General features: G+C 42.1%; 1 protein-coding gene and 1 non-coding gene across 2 annotated transcripts; both read left to right on the top strand.

The window, feature by feature from the left end:
* Nucleotides 1-5,982: 5,982 nt before the first annotated feature.
* Nucleotides 5,983-17,226, top strand: LOC118630759 (cytochrome c oxidase subunit 7A-related protein, mitochondrial). Its single transcript, XM_036262842.1, has 3 exons — nt 5,983-6,127; nt 15,493-15,624; nt 17,029-17,226. The coding sequence occupies exons 1-3, from the start codon at nt 6,056-6,058 to the stop codon at nt 17,167-17,169; spliced, it is 345 nt and encodes a 114-aa protein (XP_036118735.1). The 5' UTR covers nt 5,983-6,055; the 3' UTR covers nt 17,170-17,226.
* Nucleotides 17,227-23,416: 6,190 nt separating this feature from the next.
* LOC118631303 lies at nt 23,417-23,486 on the top strand. The gene has a single exon (XR_004959787.1). It is a non-coding gene; the product is annotated as a small nucleolar RNA U2-30 (small nucleolar RNA).
* Nucleotides 23,487-26,133: the final 2,647 nt, after the last annotated feature.

Genomic DNA, 26,133 nt, shown 5'->3' with positions numbered 1-26,133 from the left:
TAACGTTCTCTACTTTCTTTTTTCAAAATATGTTTAGAAGACAGAAGGCGGGAGATAGCTGCCCTAAATCATTTAATTTCTCTTTTCAATCTAAACTCTATGAGAGATCTTTCCTTCCACTTGATAATTGCCAGCAAGCTTATTCCCCTTGCTTGATACGAGTTATTAAGACATTTAATTAATTAAAATTAGAGTAACCAAATAAAGTGAACTAAGATTCTCGTATATAGCCAACAACTATGAAAAAGTGCAAGAGCTCAAAGGTAAGATCAGCAATGTAACATTTGTGTACGCTTTAAAACCTATTGAACTATTGATTCTCAGAACAAGAGAGGGACGATATCATGATGAGGATTAGTACTTGCAGAAGAGGCAAGCAAGGCTCAGAAAATGGACACGACTAGCTGCAAATCACTTAGCTTTGAAGAAATGGTGACTCAAACCCAAATCGCATTTTCTTTCTATTATATCACAATGCTGCTTTGTAAAAGCAGTGGCTTTGGATTGGCTGATCATATGAAGAAGCTGAAACCTTTGCTCTTCAGAGCACTGGAATTGCTGAACACATGGGGCTCTCAGACTTACACCTGTCAAAGCTGAGATGCTGGTGTACACCCTTGCTCTGGAGCACTCAGCCTTCATCCTCTTCTTCTCAGAATGGATTTATACCTATGTATCTATAATGTAGTGTTTAAGAGTACAGACTCTTGAATCACATGACTAGCTCTGCCACTAACTAAAGCTGACCTGCAAAAGATACTTAACTCTTCTGGGCCTCATTTTCCTGTTCTATAAGATGGAGATGATAACAGCACCTACTTCATAGGACTGTTGTAAAGGTTAAATGCATTTATTTACGGAAAATGTTATATAGGGGTATCACCCATCAGTTTGCCACATGCTTTCATAAGTGCACTATAAATGAACCTATAAGATGCTTCTGAAAACCTCCAGCTAGATGGTAAAGCTAAGAAAAGCCTTGCTCCACCCCTGTAGGTAGGAAACTAGTATACTCCTTTTATACAGTACCTTGCACGTAGTGGTGGTTCAAACACATCTTTAAATTGAACGAAAGTGAATTGTACTGAATTGAAAGTTGTAGTTGTAAATCTTTCAGGCTCAAGATCCAGATTTTTCAAGTGTTTCTAGTCTACTTCCCTCCACTTTCCACTTCATTTATCTCGAAGGGCAGAGGCCAGGAAAAAGATGAATAAACAGTTTGCATAAAACTCAGGTAGGAGTAAAAACTAATTTTGAGAAACTGCAAAATTTACATCCTATTGACTGAAGTTTAGGTCACTATGAATTTTTTCTACACAAAGCTCAGGAGGCCACCTTTATATTATTGGGGCAAAACCCTTAACAACCCTTGGTACTAAACAGCTCCCAGCAGGTTGCCAGGGAAGCCCAGCTGATGAGCATCTACTCCTGGGCCGACTGAATAAGCACGAGCCAGCAGGTACGGGAGAAAAGAAATGAGACTATAGCAAGTTAATTTGGTCAAGGAAGAGAAGTCTTCAACCCAACAGACTAGGTGTGGCCTCACAGTACTGGTGCTCCCTTCAAAGGAGAGTAGTTCGGACTTCCGGTCAGGAAGGCAGCATAGGTAAACGCAGTCTCGCCTCCTCCCACAACCTCAAAATTACAACTAAACTATGGAACAACCATCCTTGACAACGGCCTGAAATCGAGCTGAATGGAAGTCCTACAACTACAAAATTAAAGCAGCAGCCACATCTAGACTGGTAGGACAGGCTGGTCCCACACCCACATGTGGCAGATAAAAATCAGGAGGCACACCTCGGCTGGGAAGGTCCTCCTTTGGGAGTGAGGGGTTCCCATCCCACACCAGGCACCAAGCTCAGGGTTCCAGTGCCAGGAAGAGAAGTCCCTATCACGTCTGGCTGGAAAAACCAGCAGGAACTGAGGCTAAGGGAGGCTGAGGCTGCAGGAGCCCCAGGCAGCTCCTTAAAGGGTCTACACATGGACTTACTCGGCTTGCTCCCTCTAGGCTACAGTACAGGGGAGGCAGCTTAAGGGGCACCAGAGACATACAGGGAAGAACTGAATTGTTTTGCATCAGGGCGAGAGCTGGAGAGGCAGCTTTCTCCTGGACAGATGTGTGGCAGAGGCCATTGTTTCTTTGGTGAGCCCTTACCCCACTGGTTAGGCAGACCGGTGACATATATGGGACTCTAGCAACATGGCTCACACTGTTTGCTGTGCTCTGGTAATTCCCTGAGGCCCTGCCCCACCAACTTTCAGGCCCACCCAAGCTGTTTCCAGTGGCTTTACCATAAGAGTGGCCTTTTTTGGCTCCTGCTTCAGATTTTCCTGAATTTCTCTCAAATTAGCAGCATCTGGCCTCAGTGAGTCATACACCTTTCGATATGTGGCCCCAGGCCTGGCACTAGAAGCACTCAGCCTTGGTTCACAGCTTGGCTTTGCTTGAGTACCTCCAAGACCAGCACATGCAGCAGCCATCTGCAGATCACTTCATAGCTTATGTCTGGTGGCCCCGGGTAGAACACAGGCAGTGGCTGACCTTGCCCAGAGCCAGCATACCCATTGGACAGCTTCAGACCATGTCAAAGCACCACCACCCAACCACCTCCACAAGCAACACATTCAAGGGGTGGACTCAGTGGGTACCAGAGCCCTGCTGAAGTAAGTCTTGCTCTGTGTGGTGGGCCCTGCACAGCTGTTGCTCCAAGGTAGTCAGAGGTCAGTGGTCACTGGGCATAGCCAGTCCTTGCAGCTAATCAGCTGGAGTAAATCCCTCCCATTGACATTCCAATCAAGACTATTTACAACAGAAAGGTGTACAGTCCACACTACGGGTGCACCTTGAGAGCCAGCTGGGGTGACCAGGGAGGCTGTGCCACTGGACCCTATAGGACACTACTACAGTAGGCCACCCTACAAGGCCTAAGAGACATAGCAAATCTACCTAATACATAGAAACAAACACAGGAGGCAGCCAAAATGAGGAGACAAAGAAACATGTCCCAAATGAAAGAACAGAACAAAACTCCAGGGAAAGAACTAAATGAAATGGAGATAAGCACTCTAACAGATACAGGGTTCAAAACAAAGGTTATAAGGATGCTCAAGGAACTTAGTGAGGACTTCAAGAGCATAAAAAAGGACCAGTCATAAATGAAGGGTTCACAGTAAAAAATGAAGGAAGCATTATATGATATAAAGAATGATTTACAGGGTGTCAATAGTAGAGTAGGTGAAACAAAGAAGCAAACCACTGATTTGGAATATAAGAAAGTAAACACCTATCAGAACAGCAAAAAGAAAAAGAATATAGAAAAAATGAATCTAGTGTAGAGAGCCTCTGGGACAACTTCAGGCGTACCAACATTCACATCATGGGGGTGCCAGAAGGAGAAGAGAGAGAGCAAGAAATTGAAAACCTATTTGAAAAAATAATGACAGAAACCTTCCCTAATTGGGGGAAGGAAACAGGCATATAAGTCCAGGAAGCACTGAGTCCCAAACAAGAGGAACCTAAAGAGGTCCACACCAAGACACATCACCACCAAAATGCCAAGGGTTAAAGACAAAGAATCTTAAAAGCAGCAAGAGAAAAACAGTTAGTTACCTACAAAGGTGCTCCCATAAGACTGTCAGATGATTTCTCAAAAGAAAATTGCAGGCCAGAAAGAGGTGGCAAGAGATATTCAAAGTGATGAAAAGCAAAGACCTATAACCAAGATTACTCTATCCTGCAAAGCTATCATTTAGAATGGATGAACATATAAAGAGTTTCCTAGACAAGAAAAAGCTGAAGGAGTTAATCACAACCAAACCAGTATTATATGAAATGTTGAAGGGTCTTCTTGAAGGAGAAGAACAAAAATATGAACAATAAAATGGCAATAAATACATATCTATCAGCAATTGAATCTACAGCCCTGGTCAGTTTGGCTCAGCAGTTAGAGTGTTGGCCTGCGGACCAGAGAGTCCTGGGTTTGGTTCCCGCTAAGGGCACATACCTTGGTTGCAGTTTGTCCCCATCCCCAGTTGGGGTTGTGTGGGTGGCAACCAATCAATGTGTCTCTCTCACATCTATGTTTCTCCCTTTCTCTCTTCCCACCTCTCTCCCTTCCGCTCTATCTGAAGATAGATGCAAAAGTGTCCTCAGGTGAGGATAAAACAAACAAACACCTAAGGCAAAAGAAACAAAGGGAAAAGGGAACACATGGAACTACATCAAACTAAAAAGCTTCTGCACAGCAAAAGAAATAACCATCAAAACAGAAAGAGATCCCACTATATGGGAGACCATAATTGCCAATGATGCATCAGATAAGGGGTTAATTTCCAATATATATAGAGTGCTCATACAACTCAACAAAAGGAAGACAAAGAACCCAATCAAAAAATGGGAAGAATACCTAAATAGACACCTCTCCAAAAAAGACATACAAATGGCCAAGAGACACATGAAGAAATGCTCAATGTCACTAATCATCAGAAAGATGCAAATTAAAACAACTATGAGGTATCACCTCACACCCCTGAATGGCCGCCATCAACAAATTAACAAACAACAAGTATTGGCGAGGGTGTGGAGAAAAGGGGACTCTAGTACACTGCTGGTGGGAAGGCAGACTGGTGCAGCCACTGTGGAAAACACTATGGTGTTACCTCAAAAAGTTAAAAATTGAACTGCCATTTGACCCAGTGATCCCACTTCTAGAAATATACCCTAAGAAGCCTGAAACACCAATCAGAAAGAATATATGTACCCCTATGTTCATAGCAGCACTATTTACAATAGCTAAGATCTGGAAACAACTCAAATGTCCATAAGTAGATGAGTGGATAAAAAAGCTGTGGTACATGTACACAATGGAATACTATGCAGCTATAAGAAAGAAAGATCTCTTATCCTTTGAGATGGCATGGAAGGACCTGTAGAGTATTATGCTAAGTGAAACAAGCCAAGCAGAGAAAGACAAATATCACATGATCTCACTTATTTGTGGAATATAATGAACTAAACAAACTGATGAACAAAATTAACCCAGAGACATAGAGGTGGTGTACAGACTGACCATCCTCAGAGGAGGGGTGTTGGGGAGGATAAACCACAGAACTTAACATGCATGTATGCATAACCAATGAACATAGACAACAAAGCTGGGGGTCAGATGGGGGGGAGGGTGTCAATGGGGGAAAAATAAGAAACATCTGTAACAAAAACAAACAAATAAATAAATAAATAAATAAACAACAACAACAAAAAAACCCAATTGAATCTACAAACAAAATGGGCAAGCAGAACAGAAACAGACTCATAGATACAGATAACTTCTTTGTTGGTTGTCAGATGGGATGGCAGTTGGGGGGATGAAAAAGGTGAAGGTATTAAAAAGTACAAATTGCTTGTTAGACTGAGGAACCTCAAAAGGGAAGGGGAAGAAGGGGTGGGAAGAGATAAACCAAAGAACTTCTATGCATATATGCAATGGACACAGACAATAGTGTGGGGAAGACAGGAGGGTGGTGGAAGTGGGGAGTGGGGGGGGTCAATGGGAGAAAAAAGAGGGACATCTGCAATACATTCAACAATAAAGGTAAGTTTTAAAAAAACAGTAGTTCCTCTGGCCCAGGCCCCGCCCCTCAGCCATAGACCCTCCCCTCCAGCCCTAGGCCCCGCCCAGAGTTCGCTTTACTCACCAGGTCAGGTCCCTCAGCCTCTGGCCTGGTCCACGGGGCGCTTGCGCACTTCATAGGGCATCTTAGTATTGCCCAAATCCAAATTTGGGTAAAGAAGGAAACTCGTATTTTCTATACCCCGCCAAAGCGGCTTTCCACGCTCTTCTAGAGATGATTTTGCCTCTCTTGACGCTGACAACCCAGCTTCTCCCTTTATGTGGCTTAAAAAGGCACATTTTAAATTAGGCAAACTCTGGACAGCCCCATCTCTTGACGCAGGGTCCTTGGGCTGAGTCTTGGGGCGAACGTCAGGTGGCCAGGGTCCTTCCTTAGGGCGGTCGCGCAGGTAGCGGCTGCGAGTAACCGGACACTGAGCGTCATGTACTACAAGTTTAGTGGCTTCACGCAGAAATTGGTGGGAGCATGGGCTTCCCATGCCTATAGTCCGCAGGTACGGGTAGCACTGCTCGGACAGGAGGAGTGGCGGCCTGAGCCTCGGCTCTGGGCAGTCGCGGCGCCGGAGCCGGGCGAGGCTTCTGTCCACGGTTTGGTTTAGTTCGCCCTGTACCTCCCCGGGCCCTCCTCACCTACTTGCGGCGACCTGTTTGTGCAGATACTTCCCCGGTGGAGCTGGCCTGGCCGGAAGTTGGGCCTGGCACTCAGCAGGGGTCAAGGTGACCCCCGGACTCGTTGCTGTGGCTCGAGGGGTGCCCCGTGGGGTCGGCGGGACCCAGAATGTGACCCTACCGAGTTCGAAGTTCAGCCTCGTCCTTTAAACGGAGGTCTGCTTTCGGTGTCCTCAGTGCCGCATTGGTGACCCCTGCCGCAGCCCAAAAGGCAGCCTCATCCAAGCACGAGATTGGAGAGTTGGAATGACGGCCCTGCGAGCATCTATAGGGCCAGGAGAGGTTGTATGATCAGAATTGGGAGACCTAACGAGCTCCTTGAAATGTGTGGGTGAGTCGGTAGTTACATGCAACGAGCTCCATCTGTAAAATGGTTCAGATGCATGTTATTTGAGTGGTCTAATTTCATTAGGTTTTTGCCAATTGGAGTTTCAGTCTCCAGCTTATGTTGTAGAAGATGAGGGACTTTAGGGTCCCTTATTCTTATTTTGTGTTCAAATCCTGGCTTTGCTGCTTTATTTTATGACTAACCAAGTTACTTTATTGTGAGCAACTAGTACAGATTACATGAGGTGTGTGTCAAGCGAGTAGGAGTCTTTTGCAGGTGGTTGGTACTGAGTAAGTGGTAGGTCTTCTCCAAAAGCTGAGTTTGAGCTGCCATCATATTCATCTCTCCTCTTCATAGAGTGGTGGGGAAGGGTTGATCAAATATTCAGTTGGAAAACTGGACTGCAATAGTAAGGGGCCCACTTAGGGTGTAAAGGACGCTCCATTGTTAACATCCTGCTTTTTCTGTGGTACACTGCAACTTGCCCAAGGCAGGGGGGTAGTTTGAGAATGATTTCAATCTAAGATTAGATGTGCTATTAATTAGGATAGGGAGGGCAAGAAGAAGGGCAAGTCTTGATGGGGAAGGGTCTAGGTTTATAAATGTTGAGCTTGTGATATGCCTGGTAACAACTGGATTTGTGAATATGGAATTTAATAGATCAGGGTATCTATTAAACCTGGGTGGTAGGAGTAGCTGGGTTGGGGGGGGGTTGCCCAAGGAGGATATAGGGAAGAAAGGTGGGAATATAATTAGACTACAGAAACATGAAGGTAGGGTGGAGAAGTAATTTTATCGAAGGAATAATCCAGGATTAGAGCGGAAACCAGTGTGGTCAAATGAAATTGGTAACAAGGCCTAAAGAGGGAATTGTTCACAGTGATTTTTTTGACAGATTATAGAAAAACAGCCATTTCTATCATATCTGCTTATACTATAGAGAAAGAATATTTTTCATTGTATGCATCTTAGATGTTACAGTTTGATGAGTTCTAATACATCACCCCTAAGAAGGTTCACTGTTACTCTTACCCTACCACTCTCTGTCCACCTCCCTATTTTTTGACTTTTATCACTATAGATAATTTTGCCTATTTCTGAATTTCATATAAGGAACTACACAGCACTCTTTTGTTTCAGGCTTTTTCTATTTTTGAAGTTCATTGATTATGTGTATTAGTACTCAGTTCCTTTTATTGCTGTGTAGGTTTTGTTGTCACAGTGGATCTGTTTTGTTGGTGGTTGTACATGTTCTTTTGGTAGAGTTTGAGCATAACCTAGGTTTTACCTATGAAGGAAAAAGTGAAGGTTTAGACTAAAACAAACATATATTGACATTGAATTGGCACTCAGAGCAGAGATTACCCTGAGATGCATTTGGTGCAGCTCGGGCTTTCAGGTTTCTAGCACCTCTTTAATTGCGTTTCTCTTGAGAGTTTGAACTTCTTAGTTACTTGTGGATTTCTTTTCTTTTTGTTTTTTTTTTTTAAATCCTCACCAGAGGACATTTTTGCATTTATCTTCAGATAGAGCGGGAGGAAGAGAGAGAGAGAAACATCGACGTGAGAGAGACACATGCAGTGGTTGCCACCCACACAACCACCCGAGGCCAGGGACAAACTGCAACAGAGATACATGCACCGAACCTGGGACTCTCTGGTCCCCCGGCCAATGCTCTAACTGCTGAGCCAAACCGGCCAGGGCTGAACTTAGTTCAGCCCGGATTTCTTAAGTTATGCTGAAAGAAGTGATAACATGTAAGCTTTGTATGAATTGTAGATTTCAGAGTGATTTTGACAGGCATCCCTCAAACCAGGTGTTCTGACTTCAGTAATTAGGACTACTCCAGTTTTTCCTTTCTTGGAAACATTAACACACTGGAAAACGTAGATGTTTGTAACTTTCAGTATTATGTAAAGTGCATTGAATAACTGAACATGCATTGAATAACCTGATATGGAAAAGCTAGTTCTCTAACGACAGGGTTTGTGGAGATTTATATATCAACTTGATGGCAAGTAATTGTGGGGAAGGAATTTTCCAGTGGTTGGTTGAAAAGCATTTTTCTTATCTTCACATGTGGTGCCATTAAATTGAGGCCAATAAATATGTGAAAAGATGATCAACATCATTAGTCATTAGGGAAATACAAATCAAAACCACAGTGAGGTAAATTCCAGTTTACACCTGCTAACATCAGGAGGAAAGCAACAGTATTGGTGAGAATGTGGAGAAACCGGAACCCTGGCATGTTACTGGTGGGAATGTAAAATGGTGTAGCCACTTTGCAAAAACAGTTTGGCAATTTGTTAAAAAGTTAAACTTAATTCTACCATATGATTTAGCAATCCTCTTCTGTTTAAGCTGGCAGAATGATATTCTAGGTAAAGGGAACTGAGAGTGATGGAGGGGAGGGGCAGCTAGGGAATCATTGAGTAAGTTTGGCTGTGGTGGATGGAGGTAGATCATGAAGGGGATAGGGTGGTAGGACTTAATTTTATGAGAAATAAGTAGGAATTTACAAAGCAATTGAATGCAGAGAGTTGTGGTAGAATCTTGCCAGAGATTGAAACAAGGACATGCTTCTTACCCTTAGTTTTATGAAAGGTTTGTGGAGAAGCAAGTATAACTAGAGCTATGCTTTGGAAACAACCTGACTGGGAGAGACCAGTGCCAGGGATGCCTATTAGACCCATAAAATAGTTCAAGGTCTTCTGAGTTGTAATGGAGAAGGAGTCAAAGGTCTGGGAGATAAGGACTTAGCGAATGATGAGGAATCCAAGGTGATTGGGAGGATGGCAATGCTTTCTACAGAAACAGGGAGCTCTTAGGTAGATTTGTGAGAAACTGGGTGAATTTTGGACAAGTGGAGTGTGCGGTGTCAAGGAAGTGGAGGTAGTGATATCTGGTTTGAAGTTAGAAATGAAGGACTTGAGTCATTATAGATTGAAACTTGTTTCTAGTCATAAATTACAGTGAAAGAGTTCATAGTCTTCTGTCATTTAAAATTTAATAAATTTTTTTGTTAGTCCTCAGCAGAGGATATTTTCCATTGAGGTTTTTTTTTTTGTTTTTTTTTTGAGAGAGAGGGACAAACATACTTTGATGTGAGAGAGACACATCGATTGATTGCCTCCTGCATAACCCTGACCTGGCTGAGTATCAAACCTGCAACCCAGGTATGTGCCCTTGACTGGGAATTGAACCCGTGACCCTTTGACCTGCAAGACCACGCTCTAACTGCTGAGCCAAATCGGTCAGGGCTGACTAACTCTATTTCTCTCCACCTTTCTTCCTCCTCCCCAGACCTAAAAGAAGGAAAGGTAAACTTTGGGCCAGTCAACTTTTTTTTTTTTTTTTTTTTATCCTCACTCGAGGACATTTTTTGATATTTTGTTCAGATAGAGTGGGAGGGAGAGGGAGAGAGAGAAACATCGATATGAAAGGGACACATTGAGTGGTCGCCACCCACACGACCCAATCAGGGCCAGGAACAAACTGCAACCGAGGCACGTGCCCTTAGCGGGAACCGAACCTGGGTCTCTCCAGACCGCAGGCCATCACTCTAACCGCTGAGCCAAACCGGCCAGGGCCGGGCCAGTCAACTTTGATAGGAAAAAAATCATGTTTACTTTTCTTTAAAAAAATTTGGAGCAACTAAAATAGACTAGGAAGAAAACTACTAAACTTGGTTACGGTTGAATGGCTTTTAAGCAATCATAGAAGTAGTGATTGTGTAAAGAGCCAAGAGAGTCAATTGATATTAATAAATAAAACCTGAGTTTTCTCTTTTTTAAAAATTTTTTAAATTTTTATCCTCACCCGAGGATATTTTTTTGTTCAGGTAGAGTGGGAGAAAGAGAGAGAGAGAGAGAGAACGAGCGCGCGCGAAACATCGATGTGGAAGGGACACATCGGGTGGCTGCCACCCGCACGACCAACCGACCAACCAGGGCCGGGGACAAACCGCAACCGAGGCACATGCCCCCAGTGGGAACTGAACCCGGGTCTCTCGGGACCGCAGGCAGATGCTCTAACCGCTGAGCCAAACCAGCCAGGGCCTGAGTTTTCTCTTTGGTCTATAGACCACTTCTTTTAAGAACAGCTTTCAGTTGTTTTCTCACTGCTGCGGGAGGTCAGGCATCAAGCGCTGATTTACATGACTTTGGTTCTGAAATATTCAGGTCTACATTGTGATGAAGCTATCGACTTTCTTAGCTTCTTTATGCATTCTTCAAATAGTTACTGAATGCACTCTCTTTGCTGGTTGCTTTTCTAAGTCTTGGGAAATAAGAGCAGTGAACAAAACATGTCAAAATCCTGCCCTCATGGGACTTCCATTGCAGTAGAGGGGGAGGCACAGTAAACAAAGTCAAATATAGTATGTTGATTGTGATGAGTGCTGTGGAAAAAAATAAAGCAGAAAAGGAGGATAGATTGTTAGCAGACTAAGGGGGAAGACATGTAGTTTTAAAAAGGGTCATTAAGGTAAGTTCTCACTGAGAAGGTGACATATGGGCAAAGACTTGAAGGTGAGGGTACAAGCCATGTGGTTACTGAAGAGCATGCTAAGCAGAGGGAACATGCCTAGTGCTTGGGAGGTTTAAGGGGCTACTCCAGTGGGCTGGGGCAGAGAAAGGGGATAAAGTAAACTTAGGGGTATTGAGGGATGCATCTCATAGGGCCCTGAAAGCCATTGTAAGAGTTTTGCTTAGTGAGATGGGAGGCCTTTGGGAGGATTTGAGCTGAATAGTGACATCTTATGTTTTAACACAATCCCTGGTTGCTGCATTTAGGGTAGACTATAGGGCAGCAAAGGTAGACGCAGGATGACTGGTAGAAATCGGGGGTTTGGACCAGAATGGATTATTGGAGATGGGTGAGAAGTGGTCAGATTCTGAATATATTTTGAAGGTAGAACCAAAAGGATTTGCAGATGTGTGAAAAGTATTAAGAGTGATTCCAAGATTTTTGGCATGAGTACCTGGAAGAATGGTGGTGTTATATATTGAGATGGGCAGAGGCATATTTGAGCCTCATAATTTTGCTGGGTTGGGGCAACCACAGTCTGGAAGAGTATAGGTGAAGGGATTTTGCTGTAGGTCCCTTCTTGGAAATACAGCTTCCTGGTCAAGTCCACTCTTGAAAACCCTAGTGTTAGTACTATCGAGCTGCTTTAGAACATTGGAGACGTTGACGCTCTTAAATTGATGGGTAGGTGAAGTACCTTCTCATATTCATTCCTTTTACTTGTAGGGCCAAGATAGCTGAATTATTGATAGTATGGTATAATAAAATGTGTGGATTTGAATCCCATCTTCCATATAGAATCTCTGAGCTTTCTTTTAATCATCTGTAACATGGGCTGATAATACATTTATGGAGTTGATGTGAAGGGTAAATTTGGTTATGAAGATTGTATAAGAACCTGGAAAAAAGTGCTTATTATAACTGAAAAAAAGTAGAATCTAGTATTTCACATTAAGATTATAATGATATTAAAATATGCCTATGAAAAAAGATTGGAGAATATATAATTTTTAATAATGTGGTAAGATGATAGATAACTTTAAAATTCTTTATTCTAAACTTACATAGTATTATAAATGGAAATATGAAATTATTTAAAACTGTTAAGATGGTTGATACTACTGTTTTCAAATGATATTGTTCAAAAACTTTCTTTAGCTTTGAATCACTTGGTGGGTGAACAAACACAAAGCAATTAGGTATAATGCTGTCTAAAAATGTTTTCACATTAGTTCTGTCAAAACATGAATTTAATTTCAAACCGTTTTTGGAGGTGCTTGGTAGCAAGAGTTCTTTTTTTTTTTTTTTTTTTTTTTTTATCCTCACCCGAGGACATTTTTCCATTTTTTTGTTCAGGTAGAGTGGGAGAGAGAGAGAGGAACAGAGAGAGAGAGAGAAACATCGATGTGAAAGGAACACATCGAGTGGCTGCCACCCGCACAACCGACCAGGGCCGGGGACAAACTGCAACCGAGGTACGCGCCCTTAGCGGGAACCGAACCCGGGTCTCTCAGGACCGCAGGCCGACGCTCTAACCGCTGAGCCAAACCAGCCAGGGCAAGAGTTCTTAAATGATTGCATTCAAGGGGAAATGATCATTAGGAGAAAATACAGATTGCTTACAGAATAAGAGTGTGTAAAATTCTCCATTTCATGGAGAGACCCTTGTAAGCCTTGTTATCTCAGTAGTTAGGATCCCTCTTCCATTCACACTCCTGCGTCTGTGTTTGAGTATGTTATATACCAAATGTAGGTTAACAGCTTATTGACCAAACTTTCTCTTTAAATGGATTATTGTTTTTAAGCAGTAGTTGAGGGGCAGTGACCAGGGCAGGTACTGAAATACTCCCTCTGGACTTTAGAGAGGCTTGAGTTTTGACACTTAGCTCTGTCTCTTACTGTGTGATCTCAGGCAAGTTACCCTCTCTGGTGCAGTTTTATCCTCTGTAGAAAAGAAATAGTAACATCACAGTGGGGTTGCTGTCAGGATTAAATGTGATTATGTGTATGAAATGCTTAAATTAATTTGATGCTGGGCACATGACAAGGGCTCAGATATTAGCTGCCATTATTCCATAACATTAATTTCCATAACAGCAGAGATTGCATCTGTCTTATTCATTGCTTATTTTCAGTACATAGTAAATACTCAGTAATAATGTGAATGGGTAAATGATTCAGTCCCATTTACGCACTATGTAGGAAGAAATAGAAGCCAAGTTTATTTTAATACCATTTTGTTGCCCTGTTGATCCTAATGCCTGCCTGGTGGGAATAACATTGAGGTTTTCAATATTTGATTTTTAGGATAGGTTTTGTTAATTATAGATACATTTAGATTTCTTTGAAGGGATCAGGAACTAGGGGTCTGACAACTGTATTTATTAATTTGGGCAAAAGATTTACATTTTCATCTGTAAAATGGAAGTGGCTGGGCTTGAACTTTATAACTTCAAAGCTTTATTTTTCCTAGTTAGAATTTAATATAAAAAGATGTGATTTTAATTTGGAGCTCTAAATTTCTAATTTGAATCTGCAGGGTATTTTGGAGAACCATCTATACATCTGCCATTGTAGATTTACTTCTTCAGGTGGAAAGCCAGATTTTCCCTTAGCTGCCTTCTTCCCTCCCTCCCTCTATCTCTCTGCCTATCTAAAGTTGTTTTGCTTTTCCTGTTTTTTTGTGAGGGGGACCACAGGCCTCCTCTGAACTGTAGTCCACCAGTGCTAAAGAAGGGTTTGCAGGAGTAGGGGTGGTTCTGGGTGAAAAAGGACATTGGAACTTTTCTTGGGAGGTCTGTATCTGTGACTGTTGGAGGGAGATGTGCTAGGGACCTTGGTTTCCTTTTTTTTTTTTTAAATCCTCACCTGAGGACATTTTTCCATCTTTTTGTTCAGATAGAGTGGGAGGGACAGAGAGGAAGAGAGAGAGAGAGAGAGAGAGAGAGAGAGAGAGAGAGAGAGAAACGTTGATGTGAAAGGGACACGTCAAGTGGCTGCCACTCGCACGACCCAACCAGGGTCGGGGACAAACGGCAACCGAGGTACGTGCCCCTAGCGGGAACCGAACCTGGGTCTCTCTGGACCGCAGGCCAGCGCTCTAACTGCTGAGCCAAACTGGCCAGGGCTGGGTTTCTTTTTTTTTTTTAAATAACAGCTTTATTGAGATATAATTCACATACCATACACTTACTTAAATATGTTTTATTGTATTCACAGATAATGTGTAACCATCACCATATTAATTTTAGATCATTTTCATCACCTCAAAAAGAACCCTGTACCCTTCATCTCTGATCCCCCTATTCTTCACTCCCTCCCAGCCCTGAGCAACCACTAATCTAATTTCTGTCTCTGTAGACTTCCCTATTTTGGACTGTCATATGAATAGGATTATAATGTGGTCTTTTGTGACTGGCTTCTTTTACTCGGCATAGTGCTTTCACGGTTCACCCGTGTTGTAGCATGTATCAGTACTTCATTTTTCTTCCCCCTTAGGATTTTTAAGCCTGTGTGTCCATCCTTCCTTTATCCATGTGGCTGAGGGAGCTACAAATAGTAAAACCTATGTTAACCCCCAAATCTCATTCACTTTATATGTATCGGATACCTGCATGTGCCAGATGCTACTTTAGATACATATTTATTATCTCATGCAGTTCTTTCATGGTAGATACTATTGCATCCAACATGTCACAGATGAGAACACTAAGGTTTCCTTTTTATTTTTATAAAGTAATGGGTTTATTAATGCTGGAAAATTTAGTTACTCTAATTTTTTTGTTTTGTGTTTGTTTTCTGATTCTGGAAGACAAGTCTTCTACAGTTGCAGGCTCTTCCAGACTGAGGTATTTTACTGTGTGTCTGAAAAGAATCTGAGGTCCTCTCTGGGGTTAGAGATTCCACGTTAGTACATCAGCTCACCAAGAGAAGAAAAGGGACAGCCAGTTCTCTCTTGAAATCAAACCAAAGTTCATACAGATTATAAACGTTTTACTGGTTTGAGATAGACACAATAGGTATTTCTAGAAACTCAGATTGGACCTTGGTTGTTTGCTCCTCCCTCCCTGTGCCCCTCGTTCCTCTCCCTTCTTAAGGGCAGGGACTTCTCCACAGCGTTGCTCTGGGAAAGTGACTCGGCTGTTTTGTTGAAAGTTTAAGGACCTTAAACTTAAACAAATTAAAGGCCTTGCAATGCAGAGGTGGAGAGACTGTCCTTCCCTCTCATGTGGTTGAATGGCTGCCTCCACTGTTCCAGACAGCCTGATCCTTGGAAGGCTTGTTCATGTACCCAGGCATGCTTTTAGCTGGCCTTTTCCCTTTTTCCTGCAGGGATTAAAGCCTGTGGTTTCCACAGAAGCACCACCTATCATATTTGCCACACCAACTAAACTGACTTCCGATTATACTGCATATGATTATGCTGGGAAAAACAAAGTTCCAGAGCTGCAGAAGTTTTTCCAGGTGAGCAGACACTCTAGAACAGAGAAACCTGTGAAATAAATAGGTGTAAAAACACTCCATGAAACCAAGTCTTAATCTAGTTTGCTACCCACCTTCTCTCTTTTTCCTTAAGTAGAATTCTTTTGCTTTTAGTGTGAGCCATAAATTGAACTCTATGTAGGTAGAAACTGATGAAAGAGAGAGAGTGATTAATGTCCTCATCAGTATTTCAGGGTATGCTGGTTTTCAAATTGCATATATTGAATGGAGGAAGCAGTAGCATGTTTAATGTATAATAGCATTATGAATAATTCAGTATATAGTTGGCTTTGTGACACATGCAGTGACTTTTGGCATCGAGTTTTTTGTAATTGTTTTTTGCCTCCTTGATATTAAAATTCACTGAGCTATTGCTAGAAGTGGAGGAGGCTCTTTTGGGTTTACTGATCAACAGAGAGAAGCCAGCATTGGATTTAAAAATTATGTTAACATTAATCTATATACAGATAATTGAGTGACCCAACTATGTCTCAAGTTCCATGGGAGTGGTAGTGCCTGTTGCTGGAAGATAGCTTCTCCCTCCTAAAAAATATGTCCAGATTCAGGACTGGCTTGGGGACTTTTGATCAGTATGATCCCTTTTTATCTGATAAGTCTTTTTTTTAAAAAAATTTTTCCCCCTTTATTAATTTTAGATAGAGAGAGATAGAAACATCAATGAGAGAGAACATTGATTGGCTGCCTCCTGCATGCCCCCCAAAGGGGATTTGGCCCACAACCTGGGCATGTGCCCTGACCGGGAATCAAACCGGCAACCTCTTGGTGCATGGGTCGATGCTCAACCACTGAGCTATACCTGCTGGGCTGATAAGTAAGTCTTGATCAAGCATTTTGGGGTCTTGAGTTGCAGTGGGGAGAGATTTTGAGACTGAGCAAAATAATGGATTAAATATTTTATGGAGTCTCATTAAAAAGGAGTTTAACACCTGTTTGGAAAGAAGGTGGCTGAATGCAAAAGTGGATTTGAGCCTATTAACTGACCTGGTGTGCTCAGACTTTTCTAGTGTAGGAAGTCAAACTAAATGTAGAGTCTTTCTTGTGCCTGTATTTCTTTGGTTAGCTGCTGGATACCTTTATGTTTAAAAAAATTTCACCAGTGCTTCTTTCCTATGATAAATATGATGCATTCCTTAGAAGTTTGGAATTTTTTTGCATGCATGTTCCTGAAGCTGCCTTTTGGAGAATAACTTTGGACTTACAAGCTTTAGTAACATTTATAAGAAAGTACACTAGTATTTAAATTAGCATTGTAATGAATTAGGGCTTTTTCCGTTGTCATGGGTTGATGAATTAGTTATAGAGACAGTTGTTCTTTATTAGCCTAAATTATAATCACCCATGTCCTTGATAATTCTTTCTTCCCAGAAATCTGATGGCGTGCCCGTCCACCTGAAACGAGGCCTGCCTGACCAGATGCTCTACCGGACCACCATGGCCCTGACGGTGGGAGGGACCATCTACTGCCTGGTCGCCCTCTACATGGCTTCACGGCCCCGAAGCAAATGAGTTCGACTGTAAAGGACTGGTTTGCTTTTTGGCATAAACCCTTTGAATTTTTGTTTCGTGAATGGCCTACTTAACATTTTGTAAGAAAAAAATGAGAAGATAGTAAGACAATATTTTGGTTTGTTGATGAAATGCACATGGCTTGTCAGAGCTCATTGACAGTTAAAACTGTTGTTTAAAGAAATGCCACTGCTCTTCGAGTTTGGGCTGTTGGTTTTCCTGCAGGTTCTGGATGAAGGCTGCACACAGGCTTGTTCACCGCAGCATGTGCTGAGGTCCATGGGGACTCGAGGTGGCCTTTTTAAGCATGGGGTACAGAAGCCTTTCTGGATTTTGATATGTCTGAGGAAGGAAGACCAAAGCCAAGGCCAGGTGCATGAAATGGGAGGTTTGAGTTAGTAGTTACCGTGGGGATTTTTCCATCTTGCCATAAAATGTTAATAGAAATTATTTGCAGCATACCTCTTTTCACTGGACAGTTTGTTTCAAAGGGTTATTTGCCTCATCTCAGATCTTTAGTGAAATTTTATGTGTAATTATTATGTATTTATTCTACTACGGGAACAGAACACGTGCTTAGTGTTGCATTTTAGACCGATGTCTGTTTTATGGATGAAGCTGTGACAAAAGTCTCCTTTACCTTTTAAAAATGTTGCAGTTTTTAAGTTATGATTTATTTTGATTGTGGAATAAATACATGAATGAAAAATGTTCAAGTTTGAAGTTTTTTAAAATGATCTTTCAAAATAATTTCAGAACACCAGAGGCATCTTAAACCTGAGTCTAATTTCGTTCTTCTTAGTTTGGCACCAGATAATCTTTACAAAATGGTTCCTCAAAGTCAAGTAAAAGGGGCTAATGGTATCTTGATGATTACCATATGCTTCCTTATAGGAAACCTGCTTGCGTCTTAGTGAAATGTGCTTGTAACACACAGTTCATGTAGACATTAATTTCCTGTGCTGTCACAGTTGGTAGACATACCCTACATTAATGCTGAAAAAAGGTGGAATTTTATTATATATGGAAGTGATGGTCTGTATCTTGCCATAGCAAAGGATAGTGATTTCTTACTGAGGATAAAATATTCTGTTTGTAAACAATAGTATTCTTATAGGTAGGAAGCTGTTATTTGTCTGTAACTTTATTCTTCTTTGGTATTTCCCCTGAGTTTTTATTTTGAAAATTTTCTGATGACAGAAACACTGTAAGAATAGTACAGAATACACCTGTACATCCTTAGATCACCAATTATCAATATATTGCCACCTTTGCTTTTTCTTGCTTTCTCACAGGCACACAATGATGTATGTACACATACACATTTGGTTTTTGCTGAGTTATTTAAGATTAAACTATAGAATTAAGATGATTCAGCCATAAATACTTTAGCCAGTATCTCCTAAGAATAAGGATATAATACAGTCGTCACACCCAATTTAACATTGATAACAATACTGATATCTAATACATAGTCTCTATTTAATTTTCCCCTAGTATCCTAATGTGTCTTTTGTAGTTATGTTTTTTAAAATAACAGCTTTATTGTGATATAGTTCACATACCATACAATTCACCTATTTAAAGTGTACAGTTCAGTGTTTTTTTTTACTATCTTTAGGGTTGTTGCTACCATTGCCACAAATCAGTTTTAAAACAGTTTTATAACCCTAAGAGGAAACTCTATACCCCATTAGCAGTCACTCCCCTTCCCCACCCTATCTCCCAGCCTTGGGCAACCACTAATCTTGGGCATTTCATATAAATATAATCACATAATATGTGATCTTTTGTAACTGGCTTCTCTCAGTGTAATGATTCCGAGGTTCATCCATATTGTACTATGTGTCATTACTTCATTCCTTCTTATGGTTGAATAATATTTCATTATGGATATACCACATTTTGTTTATCTGTTCGACAGTTGGATATTTAGGTTATTTCCACTTTTTGGCTATTATGAATAATGTTTTTATGAACGTTGGTATACAATTTTTTTTCACTTTAATTTATTGGGTCAGCACTAGTTAACAAAATTATACAGATTTCATGTGCACAATTCTAAAACAGGCATACAAGTTTTTGTATGGACATAGGGTATATACCTAGAGGTAGAAATGCTGGGTTGTGTGGTAACTCCATATATAACATTTAAAAAAAATAAGGGATTTTTAAAAATTGATTTTTGGAGAGGGCGAGAGAGAAAGAGAGAAACATTGATATGAGAGAGAAACATCGATCAGCTGCCCCCTGCATGCACCCCGACTGGGGATTGGGTCCACAATCTGGACATGTGCTCTGACTGGGAATTGTGACCTTTCAGTACATGGGATGACATTGATGCTCAATCAACTGAGCCACACAGACCAAGGCTGCATATTTAACTTTTGAGGAACTACCAGACTGTTTCTAAATCAGCTGTACCATTTTACATTCCCACTAGCAATTGGTTTTTGTTTTTGTTTTGGATCCAGGATTCATTCAAGAATCACCCATTGCATTTAGTGGTGATATTCCTTTAGTCTCCTTTTATCCAAAACAGTTGCCAGTGTTCTTCATGACATTGACCTGTTTGAAGAGGTCAGGCCAGTGTTTTACAGAATATCCTTTAAGTTGGATTTGTATAATTGTCTCCTTATGTTTGGATCCAGGTTAAACATTTTTATCAGGAATTGTTCATATATGGTGTGGTATCATTATACCAGGTGGTACTTGATACCAGTTTGTCCCATTATTGGGGATTTGAATTAGATCATTAAGATGCTGTCTGTCAGATTTCTCCCTTGTAAAGATACCCTTTCCCCTTTGTAATTAATAATCTGGGTGATATTTGAAACTGGGAATATTCTATCTGCAGTAGTTTTGTATCCAGTGTTAGTGTTCACTGGTGATTCTTTGAATCATTTATTTTTAAGGTGGTTGTAAAAAACTGATTTTCTATTCTGTCATTTCTACAATGCTGACATTTTTCTGTGAAGATGAGTACCCCCTTTTTAAAAAGTTGTAGTGTAATTTTTTCATTCCATGTAATAACCATTTCTGTTGTTACTCATTCTGATGCTTAAGTTCAGCCCAGATTTTGTTTCTGTGTCGTTGACATGCCCGTATCAGTCTTTGACTTTCTTCGCGTTCTGACACACAAGATGCTTTCCATGCTGACCTTACAGTTTCTGCACCCGTTTCCTCTGTTCACTTTCAGATATGTTCTGTTCATATGTATGATGCATTTTCCTTCTCTGCCTGTTTGATTTTTGCTTAAGTGGCTCTGTACATTCTTACTGCTCACTCATAGTTTGGTGATTGTTTTCTGCATTGTGTTTCATCTTATGAATACACCCCAGTGTACTTAACTAGTCGCCTTTTTGTTGTTTTTAATCCTCACCCGAGGATATTCTTAGAGTGGAAGGGAGGGAAGGAGGGAGACAGAAAAAGAAACATCAGTGTGAGAGAGATACATTGAATGGCTGCCTCCCGCACTACCCTGACCAGGGTCAGGGGATTGAACCCGCAACCCAAGCATGTGCCCTTGTCTGGGAATCAAACCCACAGCCCTTTGGTCTGCGGGCCCATGCTCTAACCACTGAACCGCACCAGCCAGGGCTTAACCAGGCAGTCTCCATTTGATGGTTAGTCTTACATTTTTTGCTTTTACAAACACTGCTTCAATGTATAATCTTTTTATTTTTTGTATTACTGAGTATATTTGTAGAATAATTTCTAGATGCAGACTGTTAAGGCAAAGAGAATGTGCGTTCCCAAGTTTGATTGCTATTCCTCCCTAAAAGCGATGGTTACTGATACATGTTCCTGTCTAGACATGATGAGGGTGCCTGTTCTTCCTCTCCTTTGCCAACCTGCTAAGTGATCAAATTTCTTTGGTTTAAATTGCTTTTCTCTTGTAGTTGGTAATGTTGAATATCTTTCTTTTAAAAAAATTTTTTTTTCGCCCTGGCCGGTTTGGCTCAGCGGTTAGAGCGTCCGCCTGCGGTCCGGAGAGACCCGGGTTCGGTTCCCGCTAAGGGCACATACCTCGGTTGCAGTTTGTCCCCGGCCCTGGTTGGTCGTGCGGGTGGCAGCCACTCGATGTGTCCCTTTCACATCGATGTTTCCCTCTCTCTCTCTTCCTCTCTCTCCCTCCCACACTGTCTGTACAAAAAATGGAAAAGTGTCCTCGGATGAGGATTAAAAAAAACAAACAAAAAAAAAAAGAAAAATTTTTTTTCCTTTATTGATTTTAGAAAGAGAAGAAGTGAGAGGAGGAGAGAGAGAGAATCATCGACGAGTGAGAACATCGATTGGCTGCCTCCTGCTAGCTCCCCACAGGGGATCAGGCCCACAACCTGGGCATATGTCTTGACCGGGAATCGAACCAGCAACCTCTTGGTACACGGCTCCATGCTCAGCCACTGAGCCACACCGGCCGGACTGAATATCTTTCTTTTGTTTAAAATTTATTCTTAATTTTTAAAATTTTTTTATTTTTAAAGGTAAGTTTTATTTCTTTTTTTGTGAACTGTCTATTCATGTACTTTGCCCACTTTTGTCCAGGTCCTTTTGATAATGCCATTAATGTCATTGGCTCATCAGGCTGACTTTCTCAGGAACTGTCTGTACTGACTCCTGTCTGAGCCAAACCTCTTCTGATTACAGGTCCCAGAAACTCATTAAAACCAGCCTATGGAGAAAAGGGAATTTTCCAGAACTCTAGCCCACTTGGGCCTCACAAGGATCACCTTTGGGACCGAGGTGGTTGTCTTTTTTGTCACTCTCTTGGCTGTGTAGCTGTTTAGTGCTCTGTTTCTGTGGACCAGCTTACTGTTTCTCATTGCATATGGTAGGAAATGGTTGTCCAGACACTAAAAATCAACCCCAAATAATAGGGGAGAGATTATCTTTGGCCCCCACTTTTGGGTCAGGTCTCCCACTGTTTGGTGCCGGGCTATAGGGACATGCAGAGAAGGAGCTGAGCTGGGCCTGTTCCTGGATTTGAACTGATGGCTCTGAGCCTTCACTAGACTCTCAGGATTGTTCCATCTAAGTACTTACTTTGAATCCTTGCCAGGTTGGTTGGTTGGTTGAACTCGGAGGGCCACCATATTCCTTGTTAATGCTTCTGGATGAGAGGCTGTCAACAGAGGGACATCGACTCTCCTAGCTCCTCCAGGCCATATGGTTAGTCTTTACAACAGTGGTCCAGGCTGACATACCCCTGCGGGTAGGAAGATTCCACGGGATACTCAGCCAGCTTATAGTCTTAAAGGAATCAATTTTTAGGTCCTTAGCTTCCATTACACTTCCTAAAATGGAGTAGCCTAAGAATACACCTTGCTCAAGGATTCCCTATAATCTTTTCCCACTCTATGAAAGGAAGGCAAAACCCCCTCACCCATTCTAGTTAGACCCACAGAGTGTTGCCCTGGAGTATAAAAACCATCTCGGGGTGGGGGTAGGGGATGTGTGCGGTTAATTCCAAGTATCGGTAGTGTTGAAAATGTGAATCTAATGACTGACTAACAGACTTTTTTTGCAAGTTATAAGTTTTCTGAGTTGTTGCTTTTAATAAAATTGAAGGAGGAAATAATTGAATTGTCAGTTGGTCATTAAAAATAATTTTTGATAATCACTACATTATTTTTGGTGTATAAACTCAGGAGTTCAAAGAATTCAGAGATACTGCTATTATAAAACTTTCATTCCCATCTATGTATGAGAACAAGGTTTCTCAATGCTTAATATCTGTAAAAATTTTTAAAAAGAATGGAATTGGTGCTGACACTGCCTGAAGGTTACCAAGATTCATCCATGAAAACATGCACCAGCTTCCTCCCTCTAATTGGGATACATTTTGAATAAAATTTTGTTTATATTTAATAAATATCAATATTTATGTTGTTTTGATCAAATGTGTGCTCATTAAATGCAATTCAGAATAAAATATTTTTAACACTTAGAGCCCTATGGTCATAAGAAATTTAACCAAATTTAAGTTTTAGTATGTTACAAAGATTTATAAGTGATCAATAAGAGATTTTTAAGCCTAAAAATATGTTACATTAGGGTAAAATTTGGGGTATAAAATTCTAGTTGAAGGAGTGAAATGGAAATACAAGTTCAAGAAGAAATTTCTGACTGTTAGACATTTGTATTTTTAACCAGGTGAAGTGAAGTGTCTAATTGCAATGGTATTTGTATTCCATTGGATACATTTATAGTGATTTAATAGTTTAATCCATTATTAAAATGTTTTGAGCAATGATGAAAAGTTTTGATTACTGACCTTTGTAATTATGAAGGTTTCTACACTTGATCTGAGCTCCAAATTGAAAAAAGCAACAAAACAAAAAAAGAAAAATAAGTGTTTTAAAATTTTTTTATTTTTTAGAGAGAGAGAGAGAGAAACATCAATGTGAGAGAGAAACATTGATCAGCTGCTTCCCATTAGCTCCTGCTGGGGATCGAGCCTGCAACCGGGCATGTGCTCTGACTGGTAATCGAACCAGGACCTCTCAGTCCATGGATTGATGCTCAATCCACTGAGCCACACCAGAGGGGGCAGTTTAAGCCATTATTTACAATGCACCAGAAACTGTATTCCTTGCATCTATTTTAACTTATAATGAAAAGTTTTAGTTGTTAAACTTACATATGCAAAGGGTATGCATAGATTTTTCAAAATTTTTTAGGGTGCACAAGAGTAAGAAATGTTGCAAATGGCTACTTGATCATTCTTTCACGGAGGTGCCTCCTCATCTGTTCTTTGTTTTCTTCGTCAGCAGATGCCCTTTCAGGTTCTGACTACGTTACCTTCTCTTTCTTGGCCCCTCATTCAGTGTGACTCTGGTGAAGCTGTCAATGTCAGGGTGAGGGTGGGAGTGACTTTTGTGACTGTCTGACTGCCTTTGCCTTTGATTTATATATTTTTCTCTCCTCTATGAGTGTGGCTCTGGGCAGGCTGCTTGGCTTTCTTGCTCATTGATCTTCAATAGCTAGAGGATACACCAGGAGAAATAGTGATTGATTGCTTAGAAATTCTGATGCTATCTGGTCCCAGTGATTTAATACATTTATTTGACATTTGACTGCACATATGCTGGGTTGGGTCACTCTAATCACCAAAACTGCCCATGGCAGGTTGGTTGAGAATTGGGGTACTGTCCTTACTGCTCCTCTCAGGTTCTTTGGTTGTCATCCTTGGTTTTGTAGGGCCCCCTCTGACCGATGGTCATCAAGGAGTTCCACCAATGCTCTGCTGCTTCAGATACTCAGTGAGAGTGAAAAACACATACTGCCAGGTGCCAGGGACCCAAAGATGAATCTGATGCCTTTGCCTTTGCAAGCAAGCACTTTTGCAAAATTAAATAGTTAAAATTTTACTTTTAGGTCCTTTTTAGGGTGTCTCTTATCTCTTAGGGTTAGTAAACCATTGGCTAAGAAACGTTCTTGTTGTGGAGGAATTCTGTTATCCCTCGCCGTTCCGCTTGGTGAGCTCCTTGGTACTGGCGGGTTTGGTTACCTTAGGACAGGCTGCCCTTGGTGGATGTGGGTGGGGGAGCCTGGCTGTGGCTCTTCTGGGAAACGTGTTGCATCTTGACTGTAGTGGATCAGTCCTCATAGCTGCCCTTGCTCTCATTCCAGGAACAGAGCAACCTCTGCTCTAGAATGTGGCTCAGCACCTCCCAGGGTAGTGCTGGAGCGGATAGGTCGTGTGCAGTCAGTCTTCTGTGCCTTCAGCAGCTTTACCTGCATAAACTTGGGTCAGGAATCCTGGCCCTGGTGTAGCTCCATGTGCACAGGTGTGTGCTGCTGCAGGATGTCTTGGTGTAGCTCCGTGTGCACAGGTGCGTGCTGCTGCAGGATGTCTTGGTGTAGCTCCGTGTGCACAGGTGCGTGCTGCTGCAGGATGTCTTGGTGTAGCTCCGTGTGCACAGGTGCGTGCTGCTGCAGGATGTCTTGGTGTAGCTCCGTGTGCACAGGTGCGTGCTGCTGCAGGATGTCTTGGTGTAGCTCCGTGTGCACAGGTGCGTGCTGCTGCAGGATGTCTTGATGTGGGCAGATTGAGACCACATGCTGCCTGGTGCTCAGGGCCCGGAGTCTGTTAGAGCTGATTTCCACGGAAGCTGCTGCACGCTCCTATGGGAAATGGTCAAGCAGAGTGTTGGGAATAGCATTCTTCAGATAATACTTTTTTGTTGTTGTTGTTCAGGTAGAGTGGGAGGGAGAGAGAGGAACAGAGAGAGAGAGAGAGAAACATCGATGTGAAAGGAACACATCGAGTGGCTGCCACCCGCACGACCGACCAGGGCCGGGGACAAACTGCAACCGAGGTACGTGCCCTTGGCGGGAACCGAACCCGGGTCTCTCAGGACCGCAGGTTGAAGCTCTAACCGCTGAGCCAAACCGGCCAGGGCTCAGATAATACTTTTTTCCCTCGAGTGCTAACAGGCCTCCTGGGCCATCATGCCCTCTCTTGCTCTCACCTTGTCTATGACACAGCTTTGTCATGGTCACATGGCTATACCTCAGGGCCAAAGTACAGGTCCTTCATGCTGCCCAACATGTACTAGCAAGATTGAATCTACCAAATTCCAAATATCACGTTCCGGTGGAATTTGGTCGAAGCTGCCCCAAGCAGTGATAAATGATGGGGTAGTCTCCCATGCAGCAGGGAAGACGTTTTAAAAAGAAGCGGAAACTCACTGCAAAAGGTCCTTGGTGTGGCTACAAAGCACAGCTGACAAAATCAGGGACCTTGGTTTTCAACGGCACAAAGGAGTGGGGCACCCGGGGCCTGGGGAAGTGCCCACGGTCGCTCAGAGCACAGGGTGCTTCCCGAGGGCCCCTAGTCAGGAAGGCAGGGCCAGGGCGCGCTCATGCTTCAGCCCAGGAGAGGCAGGGAGGTGGGGAGAAAGATGGGCAGGAGTAGACGAGGCGCTTGGCAGGGGCGGCTGGCTGTGCCAGGCTCAC

This window comes from Molossus molossus, unplaced genomic scaffold (genome assembly GCF_014108415.1).
Source record: "Molossus molossus isolate mMolMol1 unplaced genomic scaffold, mMolMol1.p scaffold_m16_p_15, whole genome shotgun sequence".
Lineage (NCBI taxonomy): Eukaryota > Metazoa > Chordata > Mammalia > Chiroptera > Molossidae > Molossus > Molossus molossus.
The sequence above is the reverse complement of the archived record's forward strand: the minus strand, read 5'-3'. Positions and strand labels throughout refer to the sequence as shown.

Excerpts from the sequence above, each read along its gene's own strand:
- LOC118630759 (XM_036262842.1), top strand. The coding sequence starts at position 6,056 with ATGTACTACAAGTTTAGTGGCTTCACGCAGAAATTGGTGGGAGCATGG. Across the intron at positions 6,128-15,492 it reads CCCATGCCTATAGTCCGCAG|GGATTAAAGCCTGTGGTTTC; the intron begins GTACGGGTAGCA and ends TTTTTCCTGCAG. Across the intron at positions 15,625-17,028 it reads AGCTGCAGAAGTTTTTCCAG|AAATCTGATGGCGTGCCCGT; the intron begins GTGAGCAGACAC and ends CTTTCTTCCCAG.